We start from the raw sequence: 23,121 nt of genomic DNA, 5'->3' as shown, positions 1-23,121 counted from the left end.
ACACACACACACACACACACACACACACACACACACACACAGAGTAAAGGGAGGTGGTGGGGAAGTTGCCAATTCCAATTCACGACAGCTGGGTGTCAGAGCAGATCTGTGTACCCTGGGGCTTGTCAGAGGCAGATTTTTCAAAGGTGAATCACTAAGCCTGTCTTCCAAGATGCCTCTGGATGAACAGGAACCTCACACCTTCCAGTTCTTAGCTGAATGTTTAACCGTCGTTTGGGCCACACCAAGATTGCTATCATAGATGCTATTAACTCTTGGCTGTTGCCCAAAAATAAGGCCTGAAGTATAGCCCGGGCACTGAGGCCGAGGATGGGAGGAGGCTGTCAGTCCTAGGTGTTTGGAACATGGGAGTAAAGGGGACACTGCTGAGCAGAATGCAGCGGTAAGCAGACCCTTTGGGTGGCTGCTCCCAGGCAGGAGGGGACCAGCTGCAGCACTGCGGCAGGAGACCACAGATGGCTGAGGACCCGCAGTGCCCCCTTGTGGCCCTTCTCAGAAGTACGCCCCAGAGACGCAAGAACTGGACCAAGGCTGGGGTCCTCTGACTGGTGACTCCTCTTATCCAAAGCGTAGATGCGTGGGATTGGATTCTTCCCAGGGAACGAATGATGGACTCTTGGCCAGGAAGTAGAGACTGTCTGAAGCCCCAGAACACGGTCCAGTGGAAATTGAGCCAGTTTAGTTATGGACATCTTGTTCTGGAACAAGAGGTTAGGATTTCTCAAGATATGACTTCTCTGAGTGTGGAGATTTGTGCAGTGTCAATTCCTGAGTCTCATTGCCCAGTTCACCGAGGGAAAGTCTCTGATCTGTATTTCAGCACACTTCCAGGATATAAGATACTTAACACAAGTTTAAATGAGATTGTCAGCACTGATTATGTGCCTTGAGTCTTCTGCCCCAACTCTCTTATCCTATAGTTAGAGGAACTTAGGCTCGGAGAAGAAAGGTCCAAGGTTGCACAGCTAATTAGTGTGAACCTTCAGAAAACCAAGCTAGAATTCTTTCTCCACACCCCTAGTTGATTTTCCCGAGCCTCTGGGTTATGCTTTTCTTTTTCTGAGTGACCAGGGGAGACACCTTATGGAGAATCTCCAAAGCAAACTTTCTCATTCATTCAAAATGGAAACTGTCTGACCTGTTAAGACTCAAAAGGAGTTCCAGGCCATAGGCTCTTTGTGACCATGAAGGCTTCTGTCTCTGGCCTCAGATTTGCATCTCTGTTGAATTTTTCCTTTCTTTCTCTCACGCACCCACATGATGGACATATTACTTCTTTAGTCCTGGCCATTCTTGAGTATTTGGCCCCGGAGGTTTCAAGTATTAGGGGAGCCCAGTCACTAATGGAGAAAGTGCTGAATTCTCCGAGACAAGGTTGGAAAACCTTAGCAGCTTCTCTGGGAAGCAGGAGGGCCCCCTAAGAGCCTGGAATTTGCCATGGCTGCGGCTTCTGTGACAGTCTTTGATAATATTGTTACTTAAGTGGGAGAATGAGTGAAATGTTGGGATTAATCACCCACACACACTCCATGGGAGAAAAGTGGCTCTGCATGGAGGTTCCCCGCTTTCCTTCTGGGGTCTCTGGGCTCATCAGGAGGAGAGGAGTGGGATGAGGGAGTGGTAGATGGCCGTAAGAGCATGTACTTATGCTCTGCTTAGGGCCAGAACATTTGGGGCTGGGTGGAACGACTCTGTCAGTTGCTTCTGGCTGCTTTGCAGGACTGAGGCTTCGTGTACTTTATGAGGGGAGTATAGCCAGTAGGAGGTCATAAAAGCCCCAAAGCAAATCTGCTGGCGTCAGTATCATTGCGATTAAAAACCATTCCAATAGCAGCGACCTGATTGCAACAAGGTGTCACACGAAAGGTCTTGGAAACATCCCTAATGGAAAATATTCCCATAAACCATGAAGTTCCTTGAGCAGGAGAGATGGTGCCTGTTGCTGGGAAAGCAGTACTATTTCCCAGAGACAGGCAAACTCTAAAAATCAAGCCCATTGCTTTTGAGTCCATTTGGACTCAGAGCTCTGGTGGCCTAGTGGTAAGAAGCTGCGCTGCAATCCCAAAGGCACATGATTCCAACCCACCAGCTACTCCGTCAGGAGAAAGATGGGCCATCTCCTCCAGTGCGATTACCTGCCTCTGCCAACCCGCTGGAGGGTGAGCTACAGGTTGGTTCTGACCTGCCAGCACACAGCAAGGGCCCTGTAAACCAGAGCAGAACTGTCCCATTGTGTTTTCAAGGCTGAGAATCTTTATGAAAGTCAACTGCTTCGTATCTTTCCCATTGAGCAGCTGGTGAGTTTGAACTGCCAACCTTGAGGTTAACAGTTAAATCTTTTAACCATTAGTCTGTCAGGGCACCTTGTGTGAGATTATAGGCTTCAGGAACTCATTCATAGACCTCATCTAATAGAGTCTCGGACACCTGGAAGGTCTCAAGGAGGCATGGAGCGAGGGAGGCCTGCATCGGAGCTCTCAAACTGGGGGTGAGGAGGGAGAAAGGAGTTTGAAATTTTTACGTTGTTGGGTGAAGGTGCCCCTGTGGTGCAGTGTTTAATTCTTTACTGAAAGTTTGGTAGTTCAGACTCATCCAGTGACTCCTGGAAGAGACCTCATGATCCGCTTCTTTAAGATTGTGTTATTATTGTGTACCATAGAGTCAGAACCGACTCATAGCTTGACCCTCCACTGGGTTTTCAGAGACAGTTAATCACATGGAAGGAGATTGCCCATCCTTCTCCCACGGAGCAGCTGGTGGCCTCGAACCACTTGTCTTTGGGATTGCAGCGCAGCTTTTTGCCACTAGGCCCCCAGAGCTCCCTTAGTAGGTGTACTCTGTCCCATAAATTTGCTATTCACTGGAATTGGCTCAAAATCATACACAACAGCACACTTTTTAAATAGATGAGAGAGATTTAAAGGGGGGGGGAAGCCCCATCCAATTTCCAAAAGCATAAATACAAAATAACCATCAACAGTTATTCATTCTCATTGCTATGGAGTCAGCAATGACTCGTAGCTGGCCCTGCATTGTTTCTGGGGCTGTAAATTGCATAGGAGATTGAACATCTTTCTCTCGCAGAGCCATGAGAGGATTCGAACTGACAGAGAAGTATGGCCTCTGGGTTAGCAGTACGGCTCCCTACAGACGACGCCTCCAGAGTGTCCCAACGGTTACTAGTCATAATGTGTTTAAACAAATTCCCAAGGATTTTCTGAAGTATTTAAACACTGTTTGGAGAAAATTACCCCCTGGTTAGGCTGAAAATCTTTCTGTAAGAAAGATACTTGCATTTGCAATGGTGATTATTAGAATTTTTTTTTTAACCTTTGTCTCAAAGGGACTCAAACTGAGACAGATTTCAAAACTTAGAAGAGGCTTAGACCCCAGCCTTTGTATCTAAGAGGATCAGAAGAGGTCCTTGTTCCTTGAGTGTCTGTGTGTGTGAGGAACAGTTCTCCTTCCTGTTTCTAGGTCATTGAGTCTAGCCTAGATTTCTAAGTGACTGCAGTCCCACCCCATCCCAGATGGCTAATTTACATTGGACTCACCTCCTCTGGCGACACAGATAGTAACACAGCTCTGTGTGTCTCAGCCCCAGCCCACAGCGTGGGACAGGGAAACAGGGAGCGCTGGTGGTAAGAGCACTTGACCAGATGTCACGTCTGCCCCTTCATCCATAACCTGGTGGTGACACTGGGCAAACCCCTGCCCTCTGTGGGCATGATGACATACTGTTGATTCCCCCATCTACAGAAAGAGAGGAGCACAGAGGATCTTCTTCAGCTCCAAAATGCTGGCACTCGGGTAGTCTCTTCTTCCCAGCTCGCTCCTGTTCCTTCTGTCCCTCCCAGCCTCGCCCAGCCACTCACAGCCACGGCCAGCCTAGAAGCCAGAGGCCATGCCGCATGTCCTGCAATCAGTGGTGAATGGGGTGGCGCCTGGGGCATTCGTAGTGGAGGTAATTAAGATTTCAACAGGCAGTTACTGCAGTTTACTTAATTGGCAGCTGATAATTAACATTTCGTAGGACATGGGGAAATTGGGCTGCTGGGTGATGGATCCCCTTGAGTCCCTCCCCATCCTTGCACTTCCTGACACCTGCTGGAACTCATCCCTCAGTTGGAGGGTCTCACCTGTTCCATTTTCACTAACCTCTGTAGTAAGGCCCTGAGGAGGACCCCGAGGCCCAGTGCTTCTCATGGCCGAGACGGCCCAAGGGAAGACCTTGAAGCCTGGGCGTTACCACAGCGAGGGGGGAGACAGAGACCAGGCTATCTCACTGCACGTCCAGCCATGAGGGCCTCGACCGGCCGAAGTAAGATCCCAGAGGTGGGGTCCATCTCACGTGCACCCTTAGGGAGTGCCCACCATCCATCAGCAGGCAGACAGGGGAGCCCGCTGCAGCCAGAGGGTGCACCATTCCTAACCCGTCCTCTCCTGGGCCTGATTGCAGCCGAGAGCCAACGTCCACAGCACACCTGCTGTGTGCCGGCCATCCGGCTGAGCGCTTTATGGGAATTAACTTTTTAATCCTCACAATTCTAAAAAGTGGGTACCATCAGGATCCCCAATGTAAGACTGTGGCTGTTGACTCAGCCGTGCGACGGCCCCGTGTGTGTCAGAATAGAACTGTGCTCGATAGGTGTTCCCCACAGCTGATAAATCAGAAGTAGACGACCAGGTCTTTATTCCAGGGCACCTGGGGGTGGACTTGACCCTCTTGCCTTTTATTTAGCTGCCGAGCACATGTACCGCACATCACCAGAGAACTCATCCCCGCTTTAGAGAGGGAAAACTGAAGGAAGCTGAGCAGGCTGAATCCAGCTCAGACACGCTGGAGAAAGGAAATGGCGGGATCTGGACACAAGGCTGGTGTTTCTGACTCTCAGGCTTGTGTTCTCAACACCGCATCACACCGCACCGCTCCGCACCGCATCACACTGCACTGTCAGTTCTTGGGCTGGTGACTCAGCCTCTGGGTCAGCAAGTTTAGTCTGACCCTTCCGGGAGAACCTCTTTCCCTGCCCTGACTTCACCCAGAGGGAGACCCTGTTTACCATCTATCCTCCCATTGCCAGGCTTCCTTGGCCCTGATCTTGCCTCTCTTTATTCTTCGTCCTTCCTTCCCTGTGATGGGCAACTTTGCATGCAGACGTTTGCAGAATCGCAGGACTCTGTGGACATGATGGTGCTTGGGTTTCCACCCACTGGCTGGCTTGGCTGCGAGTAGGGGCTGTGTACAGAGGCCCGCGTGTTTTGATATACTGAACACAGTGGAAAGAACAAGAGCTTTGAAATCGAACAAACCCGGCTTGAGCCTTCATGTTGAATAGCAGGGGACGTTCCAGGTGTTGTGTCCAACACGTGGGAGACAATCCGCAGCTGGGAGTCACTTGCATTTACACACACGCACAGGTGTGTCAAGGGTATTTGATTGCCAGTCTTGAGCCTTTAGACTCTTCACGTGAACAATATGCCCTGTGGTTTTATCTAAGTGGCTAAGCTGTATAGATAGAAATCCTAGCCCTTACTGCAGTGCCCTAGTGCCTGCTAGGATGAGGCCGTCATTTGTGGCTCCGGCGAGTTCCCATGACGACGGCTGGGTTGGGTGGAGACACTGTCCCGTATCATCTCAGCCTGAGGAGCACAAACCCTCCTGGGCTCTTCCATCTGCAGGCAAAGGCTTAGCGTATGGGCCCAGGACGATGTAACTTCCCACAAACCATGGTATCCACCCCAGGACAACTAGGGACCTTCCCCCACCCCGGCCTGCCTCTAACCCTGCTTCACATATACTCGCCACCCCTGGAGCTGGGTTCTGTCCTAGAGGAGTTAAGAGGGCACGAGCAGGCTGTTGGAGTAAGTTTGTGGATTTTGTTTTGCATGAGAATATCCAAAATCATGCCAAAGTGAGACTGATGACCCTTCTTTGTGCTCTCCTGGCCAAGACAAGAACCCTAGCAGGTGCTACATCTACCTGGAGAGTATCGTTGAAGTTGCACAAAGGTGCCACCCAGCCTGGGCGTGCCCTGGCCATAGCTCACATCCTAGGATTCCCAAAGGTATTGATGAGGTCCCTAGCCTCTTCTCATCTACCTATTCTAGCTTCTCTTTGTCTCCTAGGGCCTTGAATGGTGCCAATAATGTGCATTCAGCTTTCACCACTTGACAGCACCTTGATAGATGGAGAAGAGGTTGTGATTGTTAACAGTTTCAGTTTACAAGGTCTCACGATCAACAGTCTTGGCACCAGCAGCCAAGAAATCAAAAGGTGAATTGCATTTTAAAAATCTACTGTCAGACACCTCTCCAGAGTGCTGAAGAGCAACAGTGTCAGTCCAGAGACTAAGGTGCATGTGATCCAATTACTTACTATGCATCAGAGAACTCGACAATCACCAAAGATGACAGAAGAATTGATGCCTTTGAGTTGTGATGCTGGAGAAGAGTCCTGATCATACCATGGACCACCAAGAGAACTATCATTTATGTCCCAGAAAGGATGAAACCAAGCTTCTCCTGGAGGGCTAGCATTTTGAAGCCCCATCTCACATACTTTAGGGATGTTGCCAGGATGGTCCAGTCCTTGGAGAAGGACATCATGCTTGGAAAGGCAGAGTGTAAGTGCAGTAGAGGAAGACCCTGAATGAGATGGATTGACACAGCAACTAGGGAAATAGGGATAGGTATATCAGAGACAGTGAGATTGTCTCAGGATAGGACACAGTTCAGAGCTCTTGTGCATAAGGTCACTATGAGTTATAGTGGATTTGATGGCACATAACAATCAAACAACAACCAAGCAAAGTACCACAGAAGAAGGACCTGGCATTCCACTTCCATAAAGATGACCGCCAAAGAATGACATGGAGCTCATTCCCCCTCTGCGGCCCATCACTGTGAGTCACATCACTGAGCTGACAACAGTTATCCCCCAGGGCTACCCCACACCCAGACCTTGACCTTTGACAGACACTAGTGGAAGAAGTCTCATACGCATCTTGACTTAGCTAATAAAACAAGCTGTTGAATTTTTAGCTTATCATTACCATCATGAGGTCTCAGATCCCTCTATTTTTGACCCCCACCCATCACCGGACAGAGGAGTAAGCTAAGTCTAACTATAGGTTTAAGATTCCAGTTGAAGTGGATGGAAAGGCAAGACTGGATGAGGATGAGGGAAGATTGAGGTCCTTTGCAAATGTAATCATATTTTTAAGCAAAAAAAAAAAAAAGGTTAAAGATTTGCCACTGGGGTCATGAAATAGGGTTATGTACTGCTCACCCCGTACTAAGGTAAAATGGACACTTTCTCCTTGTGTGTACTGAGTCTTCTTGTCCTGGGAGTGTGGGCTGCAGGGTGGAGCCCAGACAGACTTCTCAGGTGCTCCCTTCCCCCCTAGAGCCACCCTGAGCTGAACCTTCAAGAAGCAAAGTGGCATACCCAGGATGGCCACCAGGGGACACTGCAGGGGCACAGAGGGAGCCTCAGCTGGGAGATTCAGCAGGACCCATCCAGCCTAGCAACAGAGACAGCTCCTGGGGAGGGGGTGACCCCAGTAAGTCCAGCTCTGTCTCAACCATCTCCTCCTCATGCTCCAAACCTCCACTTGTGGTTGTGGTCAGATGATCTGATCTGGAGTCGTATGGTCTTCCACTGACATCTCCCTGCAGCCCTCAGCCAGACCCACCCCTTCCTGGACCTCAGCCTCCAGACTGTCCAGTGAGGGGACTGAGTGAGTGAATGAGTAACTGGGCTGAGGCTGAGGACAGGGATGAGGTCTGTGAGGGAGGAGAGGTTGGAAAGAAGAGACTGTGGTTAGTGCTAATTGGAAATAGGAAAGGGTCTTTTCTTCCTGATCCTACCACTGCTGTGTTTCTGTTCCCCTAGATCCTCACACATAGGGAGCCCAGAGAGACCCTACTGGGCTCAGTTGGCCACCAAGTGAATTAAATTTCTTTTACTTCACTAGAAAAGTCATCCGTCCAATCTTGTTCTTTGAGCATCTACTGTGTGTTACCTCTGTACACGATGATAGTGGGACTGAGATATTTTGTATTATATTGGAAGAAATAGGAGTTTCTTTCTGAGCTCAGGTCAGCCTTCTACTTTGTGATGGGATGTGACTGTGAGCAACTTAACTGACCTTTCCAAGGCTCAGTTTTCTCAACTGTAAAATGGGAAGCAACAGCACAGATCTCCCAGAAATGGGGTAAGAACTGAATTCGGTACGGGGTGAACTGGCACCCTCAGAGGTCACCTTGCTCTTTGGGGCTGTATACCCATTAGAGATGTGTGCTTTCCCTCCTCATTTCTGCCAAACCCATTGAAAGCATCTTCCTGACATTGTGACTGTGCCCAGAAACCCAGTTTTGGCACTATGTTCATAACCTCTACATAGCATTTTTAGAACCAAGCTTTAAAAATAAATAAATAAATAATATATATATATATATTTTTTTCTGACCTGTCAGTGTCCGTGCCAAGCCATGAATTAAAGCTATGGAGCAGTTCAATAAGGTGTCACTCGCCAGGGTAAAATAGTCATTGGCAGCCAGGGGTGGAGATCGAACTCGGGCCACTGGCTCGGAGGCCTGCCATCTCTCCATTTTCTTTGCCACCGGCATGGATACCTGGTGCTGACCCCTCTATGGACTCCCCCTACCCGGGTCAGGAGATGGCGGGGGGGCAGTGTGTGGAGGTGTCTGGGGAAAGCTACCCTGGAGGCTCTGGGGAGGGTGGTGCCTCCTGGCTCCCTGCCTGCCCCACCCAGCCCTCCTTTGGCCAAAGACGATCAAGGCAGCTGCCTGCCAGCCAGCCTGGACTGAGTCTTGGAAAAAAAATACCTCTTAAAGAGGTTCATAAATGTTCTGTTTGGCAGCTGGGAGAACATAACAGTCCTGCTGAGTGCCCCCCACGTCCCCTGCTGAGAGCCAGTGGGTAAGCATTTGCCAGCTCACAGCACTGGAGGGGTCTCGGGCAGAGTTTCCAGCCTACCTCCACCGTGAAAAGTCTGGCCAAGAATCTCTGCTGTGAGAATCAGGGCCGACGTGGGGCTCTGAGGGGAGTGCTTGGGGGCCCCATGTCTTTATCCTTTCCCAGGGGGTCTCATCGGGGTCACAGGCATGTATCTAGGACCTCTGAGAAGGTCTGCTGCTCTGGCCACCTGGCAGGGGACGAGGCTAGCGTGCTCTGGGACTGGTTTCCTGGGGATTGTCACTGACACACTTCCCGGTCTGCAGGGCTCCCTCACAATAAGCTAGCCACACTCATCAAGCTGCTCTTTTTCTCCCTCAGACCCAGAGTCCCAGAGAAAGAGAACCGTACAGAATGTCCTGGATCTTCGACAGAACCTGGAGGAGACCATGTCCAGCCTGCGAGGGTCCCAGGTGACTCACAGGTAAGTGGAAGTTGCAGAGGATTCGTGCCACCACCATCCTCATTCTCTAAGGACAGAACCCCAGAGTCTCTCCACATGTCCACCTGGTCAGCCAGGTAGCCAGACACGACGGAGCCAGTCCTGCTAGGAGACCCAGCCATCTCGGCCAGTGAGGCTGGGCTTTATCTTACATATACTTGAAAATTGTTATTGAATTGGGATTGACCCAGTGGGTTTTCAGAAGCTGTAAATTGCATGGGAGGAGATTGTCCATCTTTCTCTAGAGGACCGTCTGCTGGATTTGAACCATGCGCCTTTGGATTGGCAGTATAGCTTCGTCCCATGAAGCCTCCAGAGCTCCCTGCTTGGAGCTCGTTAGATTTCATTTAATCAGTAAGTTTGGACATCACTAGTTTAGGGAGATGAGAAGCAGAGGCAGCCAGACAGCTCCATGTAGACCCTTGATGCTCACATCCGCCTCCTTGGGCCTCCGTATCCTCATCTGTGTAAAGAGTTCTTACTAACAGCTCTGTGTCAACACAAGATCAGAGGTTCCAGTCTACAGCTGCTTTGCAGCAGAACGATGGGCAGTCGCCTCCTTTAAAGAGTTGCAGCCTCCGATGTCACTTGGAGGGTCATCATGAGCTGGAATCAGCTCACCTGCCACTGGGTTTTCCTCCATTGTTCTAAGATTAGTGTCCTTCCAACACAAGCATCTTCTCCCTCACAAGCCCTCTTGCTACTTCAGACAGTTGCTGCGGGGGACCACCAGTGCTCAGCAGGGCCCACACAGTGTCACCTAGATTCTGTGCCCTGTGGGTGCGCCTTCCCCCACCCTAGAGGAGACCTCAGTGTTCTGACTGTGTGGGGCACTCACCCCTTCCACACCACCTCTCCCCAGAGCAGTGAAGTGTCCTGGCCGCAGCCTCTGCCGTGACTCAGAATTTCCCTGTTGGCTCTTCGGGCTGCACAGATGAGTTCATGCTGTCAGCTCTGAGGGGGGCAGAGGGCCGAGCTGCTGCTCTGGGGAAGAGGGTGGGAGGGGCAGACAGCCACATTAGGACATCATGGGGGGATATGGAGCAAGAAGGCTGAGGGAAGGACAGGCAAGCTCCCCAGTTGGACTGGAAGTGGGTTCCTCCCCATCTCCTGGGGTTGGAAAATTGAGAGCAAAACTGGGACATGGGGCAGTGTGGGGAAAGGCTTTTCTTAACCCAAGTGTGTGGCCGAGTGGTATCCAGAGTAAGCTTACGTATCCACAATGTGCTACCTCTCAGGTTCTCAAGGCCTGTGGCGGCGTTGTGATGATCGTGAAGTCAGCCTCGCATCAGCCTCCTGTAGCTTTTGCCGACGGGCTCTGGTTCTTAACACCGTCCTTCTTCCTGCTCACAGGCACTTCTCACTCCCACCCTCATGTTGTCCTCCACCTTGGGCCCTTGGCTCTGTGCTCTTGGCTTCTAAGATGTTTTCAATAGGGAGAATGAAAGTCGAAGCTGCTGCTTTCTGGGCTTACCTGTGTCCAGCAGGAGTTTAACTCCATCAATGGAAGCCATCAAGTAGGTAGGAGACCTGAGGCACAAATATGAGTGATTGGGTGTCAGAGGACCCTGACTCAGTCTCCCACTCCCCCCGAGTCCTCACAACAGTGAACAGGCTGACAGAGCTCTAAAACCCCATCAATGAAATTTGAATATCCTCCTGCCATTTAGGGAGATTGGTTGTTGGAACCATTCTAAGCACCATGTGTACCTGCTGGCCCATGTGCTTCCCCACCTCTTCCCTCCCCCTCCAAAAAAAAGACAGAAAGTGCTTGGTTGCTGAGAAGGTCACACCCCAGGTGACTCACCCACAGAGAAGAGCAGAGCAGCCGCTCCAGCCTCCTTCCTGGCTCCTCTGACTTGGAGCTGCCATCACCACCAGCCCAGTTAAAGCAGGGCTGCTTGACCCAGGCTGGGACTCCCTGCATTCCGGGAAGAAGGAAGGCTGAATGTACAAGGCTTTGGGGGGATGAACCTCAAGCTACTGGCTTCTATCTCCCTTTATGGGAAAGGAACCAAGGAGACTGAAGTTGACTTCTCTCTTTACTGTGGGCTCATAGCCGCTTCCTCTCTTACCCTTTGGTCTCTGTTATTTCTGTCACACACTTTGATAGCCAAAACAATGACTCCCTGAAGTTTTATGGCTCTTTTGCTTTTTAGAGAACTTTCCATCCATCAGCCTTGGGACTAGGTGGAGTGCATACATATCCCAGGGGTTAGGGAAGGAGCATCTGAGGCTGGGGAGAGGAGGGAGTCACATGGATAAGCTCTGCCTCAGTAATCTGGGAGCCTGTGGCCTCTGTGTGCCAGGCACAGTGCTGGGCACCACCAGACCCTCGGAGCAAACTTGGGGTTTATCCTTGAGGTTCTCATAGTTGAATGAGGGTTATTTTCAGCCTGGACTGTATAGGCTAGTTCCAGATTCAGTTCCTATTAAAAACCTTTGACTCCTGAGCTGCTGCTTCTATTTCAGTTGGCTTATTTCCCTCGAGAAGGAGAGAATCGGGGTGAGGGGGCCAGGCTAGAGAGGAAGTGAAACCCCATTTTCCCTCTGCTATGGGCCCATACTCTCCCCACCTCTAAATGTCAAAGGTATGAAAGGCTGGGCTGTACAGCTGGAAGTCAAGAATGGAAATTCTGAGCTAGAATCCTCTTCACCAACTTGGTACTGGAGACAAATGATCGTAGTGGCCCGATACAGAAAAGCTCTCATCTCTTTTGCGTTTGGAGAACAAATAGAAAAGTGAAATAAGGAAACAGACCTCTACAGGTTAGAAAGCTAAACGGGGCAGGTCAGGAATGGAGCTGAGGAACCTGGACATTGTACACTCATTGCATTATCAACATGCAGGCTAGCTACAAAACCAGCTCTCCTGGACATACCCCATCACCTTCAACATGGTCGCCATCCTCCTCCTCATTCTTGAGCACCAGCTGCATGCCAGGCATGTGCAAAGTGCCAGAATACAGTGATGATCAGGCATCCAGCGGTCATTCATGTGCCACTGTCTGCCTTCAGGGGACGTGTATTCTTCCTGAGAAGATGAGATGTCTAGGTCAGCGGTAACTAGAGACTGAAACAAGACAGTGTCCAATGAAGAGCACAAAGGAGAACCAGCAGGGCTGTGAGCAGTTCCATTGAGTGGGCCTGGGAGTTGGGAACAGAACCCCTCGGGAGGGTGAGAAGCAGTGGTCGCTAATTGTCCTGCCTGTCAGTATTCCTCCAGCTTTCTCACAGGACTTCTTCAGAGTCCACTATAATGCTCAGGTTCAAAGGCCATTTGGTTCCCTCTCATGCTTCTAGTTTGCTGCAGAAGGTCAAGGACTGCAGCCTTCCATATGGATTGAAGCTCAACATCAAGAAAACAGAGATTCTCACCACTGGGCCAATTGGTAGCACCATAATAGATGGGGAAGAGATTAAGAGAATTAACAACTTCAGCTTGCTCGTTTCCACAGTCAGTAGCCTTTGGGCCTGCAGTTAAGAAATAAAAAGACTAATTGCATTAGGAAAATCTGTTGTCAGGGACCTCTCCAGAGTGATGAAGAGCAATGATGTCAGTTTTGAGACTAAGGTGCACCTTTTCCAGTGCATAGTCCTCACAATTACTTGCCATGCATCAAAGAGCTGGACAGTGACTAAAGATGACAGAAAAAGAATGCCTTTGAGCTGTGGTTCTGGAGAAGAGTATTGAACATACCAGGAACTACCTAGAAGACAAACAGATTTCTCCTTGAGACAGTGAAATCAGGTTGCTCCTTGAAGGCAAGGATTTTGAAGCTTCGTCTCACATACTTTGGGCATGTTGTCAGGAAGGACCAGTCATTGAAGAAGGACATCATGCTTGGAAAGATGGAGAGACATGCAAAAGAGGAAGATGAGATAGATTGACAGAGTAATTGGGGTAATGGAAGTAGTTATGTCAGAGACAATGAGATTGGCTCAGGATGAAGCAGTATTCAGAGCTATTGTGCAGAGGGTCGCTGTGAGTCGCAGGCTACATGAAGGCCCATAACAACAACAGTTCTTCTTGAGGAGCCCAGGTGGAGTGATGGGTTAAGCATTGAGCTACTAACTAAAAGGTCAGTGGTTCAAACCCATCACTCTGAGAGAAAGAAGAGGCAGTCTGCTTATAGAAAGATTTAAGCCCTGGAAATTCTATGGGGCAGTTCTGCTTCTTCCTGTGGGGTTGCTCTGAAGCAAAACTGACTGGATAGCAGTGCATCTGTTTTTTTTCTGTTCTCTTGTGAAGGAGACCTGATAACACAAAAGGTTAAAGTCTTCAGTTGCTAACTGAAGGATTGGCAGTCAGGGCCTACTATCTGCTCCACAGGCTTTCTGCCTCTCTAAAGATGTCAACCTTGGGCAAGCTCTGGTGGCCTAGTGGCAAGAAGCTGCACTGTAATCTCAGAGGTGCATGGTTCGAATCCACCAGATGCTCTGCTGGAGGAGGAACAATCTCCTCCTGTACCAGTCAGATCTGTTTTGCAGGGAACTATGAATCAGAACTAACTCAAGGATGATAGGTTTGAAGTTTTGTGTTATTAGCTCCCTTGACCTACCATGAGAAAGAAAACGTGTTTACTTGAGTTCTATGGAGAAAGTTTTGGAGGATTTTATTTTTTCAAAGGTAAAAAGAGAGAGAGAGCTAGAACAATTGATGTCCCGCTCCCATCCCAACACTGGAAGTGACTGAGAATTGAATGTGTTCACCAAAGGAAAGTTCCCATGCTTTGTGTAACTCCAGTCCAGCCAGGCTGACTTAGCTGACCCCCAGATCTCATTTCATTTCCTTTACCTAGTTTAGACCAAGCGACTCAGATGCTGCCTATGGTTTATAGATTCAGCTGGGCTGGGTGGAATTACACATCTTTGCCTGAATCCAAATCCAGGCCTTCTCTCCAAACAGATCGCAGAAGAATGTCCTCTTTGTGGCCATCCTGGCCTCTAGGTGGAAAGGCACCTCTTTCTCTAGCCCCTGACCCCCCCAAAGCATCTTTTACAAGTTGGCATTGCCCCTTTGTCTGGTGTATTCACAATTCCTTCTGCCACGATTAGTAGCAGAGTAGTTACAAAAAGGGGAGGTCAACAGTGTCCCAGATGTTTGATCTGTTGTACCACACCAACATCACCCACTTTCATCAGTTCCCCCACTCCTCTGTGTCCTTTCACTAGAAGGTCTCATAGAGACCCAAATCTTTTAGGGAAGTGACTCTTGTGACTGTGAGCAATGCAGGCCAGTGTTGCAGGGACTGGTGAGGTGCAGCAGGATCCTGTGTCCCAGGAGAGTGAGCATCCCAAAAGAGAGCTAGCACTGAGCTGCCAAGGCCTCTAGTCGGATGGGAGCTTGCATCCCACCCTAATCCTATCTCCTTAGTATAATAAAGACTTCATCACAAAATAAACAGTTAAGCAATGTGTAGGGAAGACCTTTTGCACAGTACACCTTTGACACCACATCTGGCCTAGCTTGAGACCAAGGATATCTTACCTTCTCCCACTCACACATTGCCCTGTGTCCTCTCCTCTTTGTCCAGCTAAGTAAGGCTGCTTCCATTCCTGGTGATGCTCTCTGATTCTCCTGTTTGTGACTGAAACGGATCTTGCCCCTGCCCTGCTCGTTCTCAGAGCCTGCTCTGCACCTCCACAACCTCCTGCAGGCCTTCACGTGTCAATGATTTTCAGCCCAACTAGCTCTCAGTTCATTCATAGAAAAGAAGTAATGTAATGGTGAGAACTCTGAACGAGAGAAGTGACACAGTCTCCTAGCCTGAGGAGACTAGTCTCTCTCACTTCCCTCGGGGGTGGTCTCGTCAGTCCCCTATCATTGAGCACTTTCTACGTACTGGACACCGTTTTAGACCTAAGGACCTCTGGTAACAGAGCCTGGAGAGAGTTGCACTGCTAATGCAAACACCGCTCGCCTCCTGTGGTTTTTAATCTGCAGCCTTGGAAATCCAATGGAGGGGCAACTATGAGTTGGAACTGACTTGGCAGCAATGAGAAAGAATTACACATAAATGCTCCTCATAGCTCTACAAAGTAGTTATTATGCTGTTCTCCTCGTTTTACAGATAAGGAAATGGAAACAAGTAAGATACCTTTTTTTGGCCTCATTTAACTAATGAAAGACCCCAAACCAAAGAGTCCATCCAAGATCCTATCACAGAATTGGTATTCTTAGCAGTATACCAGAGTCTTCTCAGGTTTTTTTAAGTCTTTGTGGAGGAGGCGACCTTGAGCAGGTTGCGGGGACATGTAGGGTGGAGGGGAAGCTTTGCTGGGTGTGGTATGCAGGGATGTGGGGCAGAGCTGCCGTGCAGAGGAGTAAAGCCATGCCCTTCTGCTCTCTGTCCAGCTCCCTGGAGATGACCTGCTATGACAGCGATGACGCCAACCCTCGCAGCGTGTCCAGCCTCTCCAACCGCTCATCCCCTCTCTCCTGGCGCTATGGCCAGTCCAGCCCCCGGCTGCAGGCAGGCGATGCACCCTCCGTGGGTGGGAGCTGCCGCTCAGAGGGGCCACCCGCCTGGTACATGCACGGGGAGCGGACCCAGTACTCCCACACCATGCCCATGCGCAGCCCCAGCAAGCTCAGCCACATCTCCCGCCTGGAGCTGGTCGAATCCCTGGACTCGGATGAGGTGGACCTTAAATCTGGCTACATGAGCGACAGTGACCTCATGGGCAAGACCATGACGGAGGTTGACGACATCACTACAGGGTAAGGCAGAGGTGCAGAGGGGATGCCTCAGAGGCTGGGGAAGGGGGCTTGGGAGGACAATGGAATGGCCATTGGGGTGGAATTCCTTAAAAGTGAAGTGGAACACAAAAAACAGGGTTAAAAGTTTGCTGTGTCAAAAAGGAGCCATGTAGCGTCTTTATCTATTGACTGTTATGACTCTTGAATGGTTTAACCTAGACTTGAGTGTGGCCGAAATCCCAGCCACTGATTAGTAAAACCTTCTCATTGGCTCTTGTGGCCCCACCCTTCTTCCTGGATCTTTGACTCCTAATGGCTGGCAGGAAAAAAAATTCTGGAAAACTCTTTCAGCCCCAACTGTTCTAATTCTGTGACCCTTGGGAACCTGATGTGCTTCCTCATTTGTAAAAAGAATGTAGTAATAATAATAATACCACCTACTTGGACTACCTCAAAGAGTTCCTTAGGAGAGAAAATGTGAGTGGGTGACAATGCTAGTCAAACAGAAAATGATGGTATTTACTCTCCTTCCTCTCTGCTGGGGGTTCCCAACCCCTTGTCGGAGCTCTCAGTTTCTCCTTTTCAGAGTCTTCCTCTGCAGACCTTCTGCAAATAATTCAGTTGCTTAATCCCATATCCAGTCCATCCTGTGCTGCTTTTTGCTGCATCTTCTTCTCTTTTTTCTGCCTTTACTTGTTAGGGAGGTAGCTTGGTGAGTTGGCAGTCCGGACAGTGAGAGGGGATTCTGGGAAGGCCTCAGGGGGTCCTGGCCAGCTATTCCAAGCCCTCATGACTGATGAGTGGTAGTGGTTCTGGAAGCTTCTCTGGGACATCTCATGACTCGCTGCCACCTCCACTCTTTTTTCTCCTTTGTTTGCTAGTCCCCCCATATCTCAAAGTCCTACACGAGCAGCAGTAGCACCCCTGTCCCCTCCACTCTTAGGGACTTAATATTAAGGGCCACCCCTTCCTAATAAAAATCTCAAGACTTGAGGGGAATGGAAAATTGCCCTCCTCAGAGGACTGAGTGCCAAGCTCCAGGCCATCTGCTGTTCCCCACCCTTGAGTATAAACTTGGAGGGATCAGGTCAGGGCCTCTCCAGATGATGAGGCTGCTCTGGAGCAAAACAGCTGACTCACAAACGGGGTTGTTTACAGCCTGTTAAGTCCCAGAGGCCAGCCGCACCTCACCCTCAGATCTGCCGCTGGAGCTGGGACCAGAGAGAGGTCATCCAGCACATGGGTCCTGAGCTCCTTCTGTGGCCAGAGGCCTGTGCGGATCACAAAGGAGAGCCGAGGAGACCTATAGCCTGTTATCCACACCTGCTGCCCCAAGAAGCTCCTTCTCTGAGGAAATGTCAGAGTCCTGTTCTCAGAGAGCTCCCAGTCAGAAAGGGCAAATGGAGGCATGTCTTCTGTGGGACAGAAGGTTCAGAAAGCTCCCAGACCTGACTCCTGGCCTCAGGAAACCCTCAGACTAAGGAAAGTAAAGAAGGAAGGTAAAGCTCTAAGGGACCTCCGAAACTGCTGCAAAGGAGAGCCCTCTGGGGCAGAAAATGTTGCAAGCATTAGAAAGCACAGGATTCCGGGTGTTGGCGAATTCCTAGCCTAAGAGACGTAACAAGAATTTTGGCCATAAGTTGTGTGAGCCTGGATAAGTTAACCCTTCTCAACTTGTACTTTGTCAACCTACTAATGGCAGATATCATCACATCAGCAGATGCTACTTCCAAAGGCTATCGTATGAGGGTTAAATGGGTTAGGATAGGCAGGGCATTAAGTATAAGCATTAAGTAAAGTTCCGGACTGATGGGGAAGACCCAGCCTTTGTCCTTAGGGAATGTGCTGTCTGAGTAAAGAGTCACTCACTTAGGAGAATCAGAAATAAGACCCAGAAGGAAGGGCGAGGCCAGGAGCAGCTGGATTATCTGGAGACATCGATGATGGGGTGTGGGAGTGTAGAGTGCTTGGGGGCGAGCACCCCCAACACCCCTTCTTTAGTTTCTTCCTTCTGGACAGTGTTGGCTCTGGAATCTGTATTCAGCAGCTTTCACTGTGGATGGCAGTAATAAGAACTTGCTCTCTTTGTTCACACATGGACTGAAAGCTCAGAGAAGTCTGGCATGGAAAGTATAGAATACATAATTAGCATGACCATGTCCATTAAGTGTACTGTCCTGTAAACGGTAATGCTAGTTTTCCATTGAGTTACAAGATAATCTCACATGCGGTTTTTATTTATGGTCCATCTTCCATTGGCAGTAAATCTGAACACTTTAAAGGTTTCTGTGCTGTTCATTTCCTGGCCAGGACTGCAAACACACCCATCTTTAAACATGCCAAGGAAGTCGGAGTTGGGGGAATCAAATCCGTTTAGAACCACCAGTGATACTCATGTAAACAGTCTCTCATTAATTGTTTTGTGAGGGCTCTCCTCCATCCCCGTACGTCTTGCCGTGGACATGTGAACCTGAGCTGCCCTTCCTCAGCCTTTTTGGTCCTCTCATTCCCAGTGTGGTTTTCTTGTAAATTTTGTAATTTCGAAAATGACCTAGTCCAAAGAAAATTGATTTTCCTAGTCATAAAATAGGTAGGGCTGCTTCCTTGAAAGGGGGCCTGCAACACTGCTTCTCACCCACACGGTGACAGCTCCTCCCACCTGGTCAGCCACTGCCCGCTGTCGTTTGCTTTTCTGCTGCCCTGGAGCTCATGGCACTGGGAGTACTGGAGAAGTGAAGCTGACTTATGGGCTTCCACTGGGTGAGAGCGACAACCGCACACTGTCTGAGGGAGCTGTCCAGGATGACAGTAAGTCTGTGCTCTCTGGTCATCCACTTGGAGCTTCTTCCCAGGCCTAGGTTTGCTCTCAGTCAGCTCTCCTGCCTCTGTCCAAGCTCCACGTCACTTTCCTGGGTTGCCTGTTGGTGTGAGCTTAAACTTGTTAGTGTGGAGTCAATTCCAACTCTTAGTCACCTAATAAGACAGAGTGAAACTTCCCCACAGGTTTGTGAGCTCTGGTAGCCTAGTGGCAAGAAGCTACTCTGCACTCTTGAAGGCCCCCAGTTCGAATCCACCAGCCGCTCCGTGGTGAAAGAAAGATGAGCAATCTCCTCCCGTGTGATTAACTGCCTCTGAAACCCACTGGAGGGTCAGCTATGGATTGGTTCTGACTTGATGGTATACAACAACAATCTCACGGCAGCAGACTGCCACTACTTGCTACTAAGGAATGGCTGGTGGGTTTGAAACAGCAGCCTTCTGCTTAAGAAGCAGATGCTGGGGAGGTCTGGTGGCCTAGTGGCAAGATGCTGCACTACAATCCCAGAGGTACACGGTTCAAATCCACCAGATGCTCTGCTGGAGAAGGAGGGGGCAATCTCCTCCTGTACCAGTCAGATCTGATTTGACGGTACACGTAAAAATAATACAATAAAATTTTTTAAAAAAAGAGAAGCAGATGCTTTAGCAGCTGTGCCACCAAGGCTTGAGGAAGGCACATCCTTCAAACTCACACTTAGCAAACTAGCACAAGGAAGGAGAATTTTACTGCTATTAAAATAATCATTCATATGTGTATAAATGTGAGTATGTATGGAGATACATTATCTCTGACCAGCACTTTTCTATGTATTTACATGCACATAACATATTCTTGATAAATCTTTAAGGAGTCCTGGTGGCATAGCATGTTACTTATTGGGTTACTAAGCAGAAGGTCACCAGTTCAAATCCACCAGCCTGTCTGAAGGAGAACAACAAGCCTGTCTGCTCTTGTTAAAATTTGCAACCTTGGAAACGTGATAGAGGGTGGTCCTGAGTGGAATAAAACAGACAGCCAGGAGCTTGGGATTTATATATTTATTATAATAACTTTGAGACCTTACGGTAGATTTATATATAAAGTAATTCTAGATCTGTGTGTATACAGCGTTCTGCTGGTGTAGCATGCAGGCAGTTGCCAGGCTGAAGGTGGTGCTTTCTGGAGATTTTAATGAACCGGTGACTGAGGGAGAAAGCTGGGCAGTCTCTTCACGTGCGATTTGCAGTCTCCAAAAATCCGCTGATCGGCTATGAGTTAGTTCCGACTCAGCAGTCGTGAGGGAGGGTTTGCGTGTCTCAGGGTACTTTTTTTTTTTTTACAGAAAAGGTAATAATAATAATAATAAAAATAAAAAAACTAGACCAGAGCAATTTTGTGTTAGAAGTAACCTTAGAGAGAGTGTCTCAGTTGAGTCCTTCCCTGCCTAGTTGATCATCAGAATAGCCTGAGGCGCTGCTTAAAAATACATATCCCAAGTGTCATCCCAAATCAGCCAGTGTGAGGTCTCCGTTATCCCCAGCAGTCATATTTTCCCCGAGCTTCTCATTGATTTTGGACTCGTCCCTCTTCCCATCCAGTACAAGCGTCTTTTCTAGAGTATCCTTGACAGCTTTCCGCTTTGGCTTGCTTGGGCACAGTGACAGAGAACTTATCCCATTTCAAATACAATTAACTTATAAGAAAATGTCTAAGCACACAGCAGGAATCTGTTTTATAACTTCCTTAGCAATTTAACATTCTGTCATCCTGGCAAAGTGGAAGAAGTGTTAAGTCCTCTTCCAAATAGTTGAACGTGTTCTTTAATGGTTGCTCAGATACTCTTCCAAACAACGTACACACACACATAAATCCTCAGGTTATTTCCATGCTTTTCCAAATGACCTGGCCCTCACACCCTCGCTGTCCTGATCACCCTTCTCTGGAAGCGTTCGTCTTGTCAGTATCCTCTTCAGATGTGGCACCTAGCCCGATCACCTCCCTGACGCTGGAGGTGGTCCTGCCAGCATGATAGCCAAACCATAACACTGCAGACAACTTCAAGTGAGCTGTTGACTGTTCTAGGTGACAACTAGGGGCATTTCTACTCTTAAACAGAGAAAAGGCATTCGCGTTTCTAAAAATATATCTGTCATTTAATCAAAAGAATAAAGATAATGGCCTGGGCCTCTCTCTTCTTCCCACCCTTGGCATCCAGCACGATGTGGATGGGAGTGGGGGTGCAGATAGCTGAGTAGAGATGGATGTAGTCACTGTGTGTGGGACCGTGTGTGCCTCGAGGATTCCGCAACCCTTTCCTTCTGTGGGGTGTAGCTCTGGTGTCTTCATTTCTGGGTGGCCGATGTTTTAGGTTAAACCCAGCCAATATGTCCCACAACTCCAGGGAGCATCATTTGCATTGTGCAGGGTTATACATTCAGCAGCCCTGACAGGACTACCGTCCAGAAGAACTGTGATAAGTAAGAGTCACCAGGTCTCAGCTTCACAGGGTCCCATCTTGAAAGGACTCTGAGAGCATATACGAGGGGGCATGCCCCTCATGACCGGGTCACACAGCCTGGGCCTCTCCTCAGGTGGTTCCCTGCTCTGTGTGTGCAGCTGGATATTTCCGTCGTCTTCTCTCCCTGTCCCCCTCCACCCCCTCCCCAGTCTGCCCTCTTGAACTGTGGCTGGAGCTCAGGGAACAGATGGGATTCGTTTCCTCCTTGGCTCTGTAGTGTCCTGACATTGAAAAATGTCAAATAAAATAAACCATAGGTCCCTGCCTTCCCAGAATCAGTGAGCCCAAGCCTTAAAGAAACACTGCCGGTCTGGCTGAACAGGGCCTGGTCTCTGGGCTACCCTCCTGAGGAGAGGTCTCATTGCCTGTGCTCTAGCTCAGCCAATGTCTCGCTGTGGGGATCCCAGGATGCCCACCCCAGCCATCTTCAGGGACAAGAATCTTTATGCATTGGACATCGAGATTGTACAAAAAGAGAACCCTTAGAATTTAAATAGGCAGGAGGAGAGTTGACCTGGTTCTGATGTTTTTTTCTGCCTTTTTCACACTTGTCTTGACACTTTTTTGTGCATCTCACAGAGTGGACACCTGGTCCAGTCCTGGCTTGTTTTCATGGAACACAGGGGCTGGAGCAGAGAGTGGTAGAAGGCCTCCAGGGGAGGATCCCATATTCAAGCTCAGGGAGTTTGTACCCCTTCTGAAAGGGTTTGGTCCAAAGGGAAAATAGGGCACCTACTGAACTGTGTCCACTTCCATCTATACCTAAGGCTGCAAGCGCTTCAGGTTCTCCTCAGTTTCAGCAAGCAGGGTTGTGTCATCTGCATAACGCAGATTGTTGGTGAGTCTTCCTTCAATCCTAATGCCACATTTCTTCTCATGGTGCCCAGCCTCCCAGATGATCTGTTCTGCATACAGATTAAAAGGTGTGGCTATAGGACACATCCCAGGTGTACACCCTTACTGATTTTGAACCATTCAGTGTTTTCTTGCTCTGTTCTGATGACTGCCTCCTGATCCAAGTATAGGTTTTTGTGTAAACATAACCACGTGTTCTGGGATTCCCATTCTTCTCAGAGTCAGCCACAGTTTGTTATGATCCATACAGTCAAATGCCTTTGCATAGTCAATGAAACACAGATAAACATTTCTTTGGTACTCTCTGCTTCCAGCCAAGATCCATCTAACATTAGCTATAATATCCCTTAATATAATGTATATATATGATACCATATATATATAAATAAAATAATATATATAATACCACGGCCTCTTCTAAACCCAGGCTGCACATCTGGCAGTTCTCTGTTGACATGCTGTTCTAGTCATTTTTAGATAATTTTCAGCAGAGTCTTGCTTGCATGTGATATTAATGATATTGTTTGATAATTACCACACTCTGTTGGGTCACCTTTCTTTGGAATGGAAACAAATAACACTTCTAGTCAGTTGGCCAGATGGTTGTCCTCCAGATTTCTTGGCACAACTTGGTGAGCACATCCAGGGAAGCATCTGTTTGTTGAGATATATCAATTCCTGGGGTCTTGTTTTTTGCCACTTCTTTCAGAGCAGTTTGAACTTCTTCCTTCATCACCACAGGCTCTTGCGCATACATTGTTTCATGAAATTCTTCTGTGTCCACCAGTTCCTTTTGTTT

General features: G+C 48.9%; 1 protein-coding gene across 1 annotated transcript in view; it reads left to right on the top strand.

Moving 5' to 3' along the window:
• Positions 1 to 23,121, top strand: part of NAV1 (neuron navigator 1) — a 213,390-nt gene that overhangs the window by 75,699 nt on the left and 114,570 nt on the right. Inside the window, exons 2-3 of the mRNA XM_006890545.1 lie at positions 9,326 to 9,428; positions 15,805 to 16,170. Coding sequence (XP_006890607.1) covers positions 9,326 to 9,428; positions 15,805 to 16,170 — 469 coding nt within the window. The remainder of the gene's footprint in view (positions 1 to 9,325; positions 9,429 to 15,804; positions 16,171 to 23,121) is intronic.

The sequence above is a fragment of the Elephantulus edwardii genome, unplaced genomic scaffold (assembly GCF_000299155.1).
Source record: "Elephantulus edwardii isolate Elephantulus edwardi_28Jun2011 unplaced genomic scaffold, EleEdw1.0 scaffold00090, whole genome shotgun sequence".
NCBI lineage: Eukaryota > Metazoa > Chordata > Mammalia > Macroscelidea > Macroscelididae > Elephantulus > Elephantulus edwardii.
The sequence above is the reverse complement of the archived record's forward strand: the minus strand, read 5'-3'. Positions and strand labels throughout refer to the sequence as shown.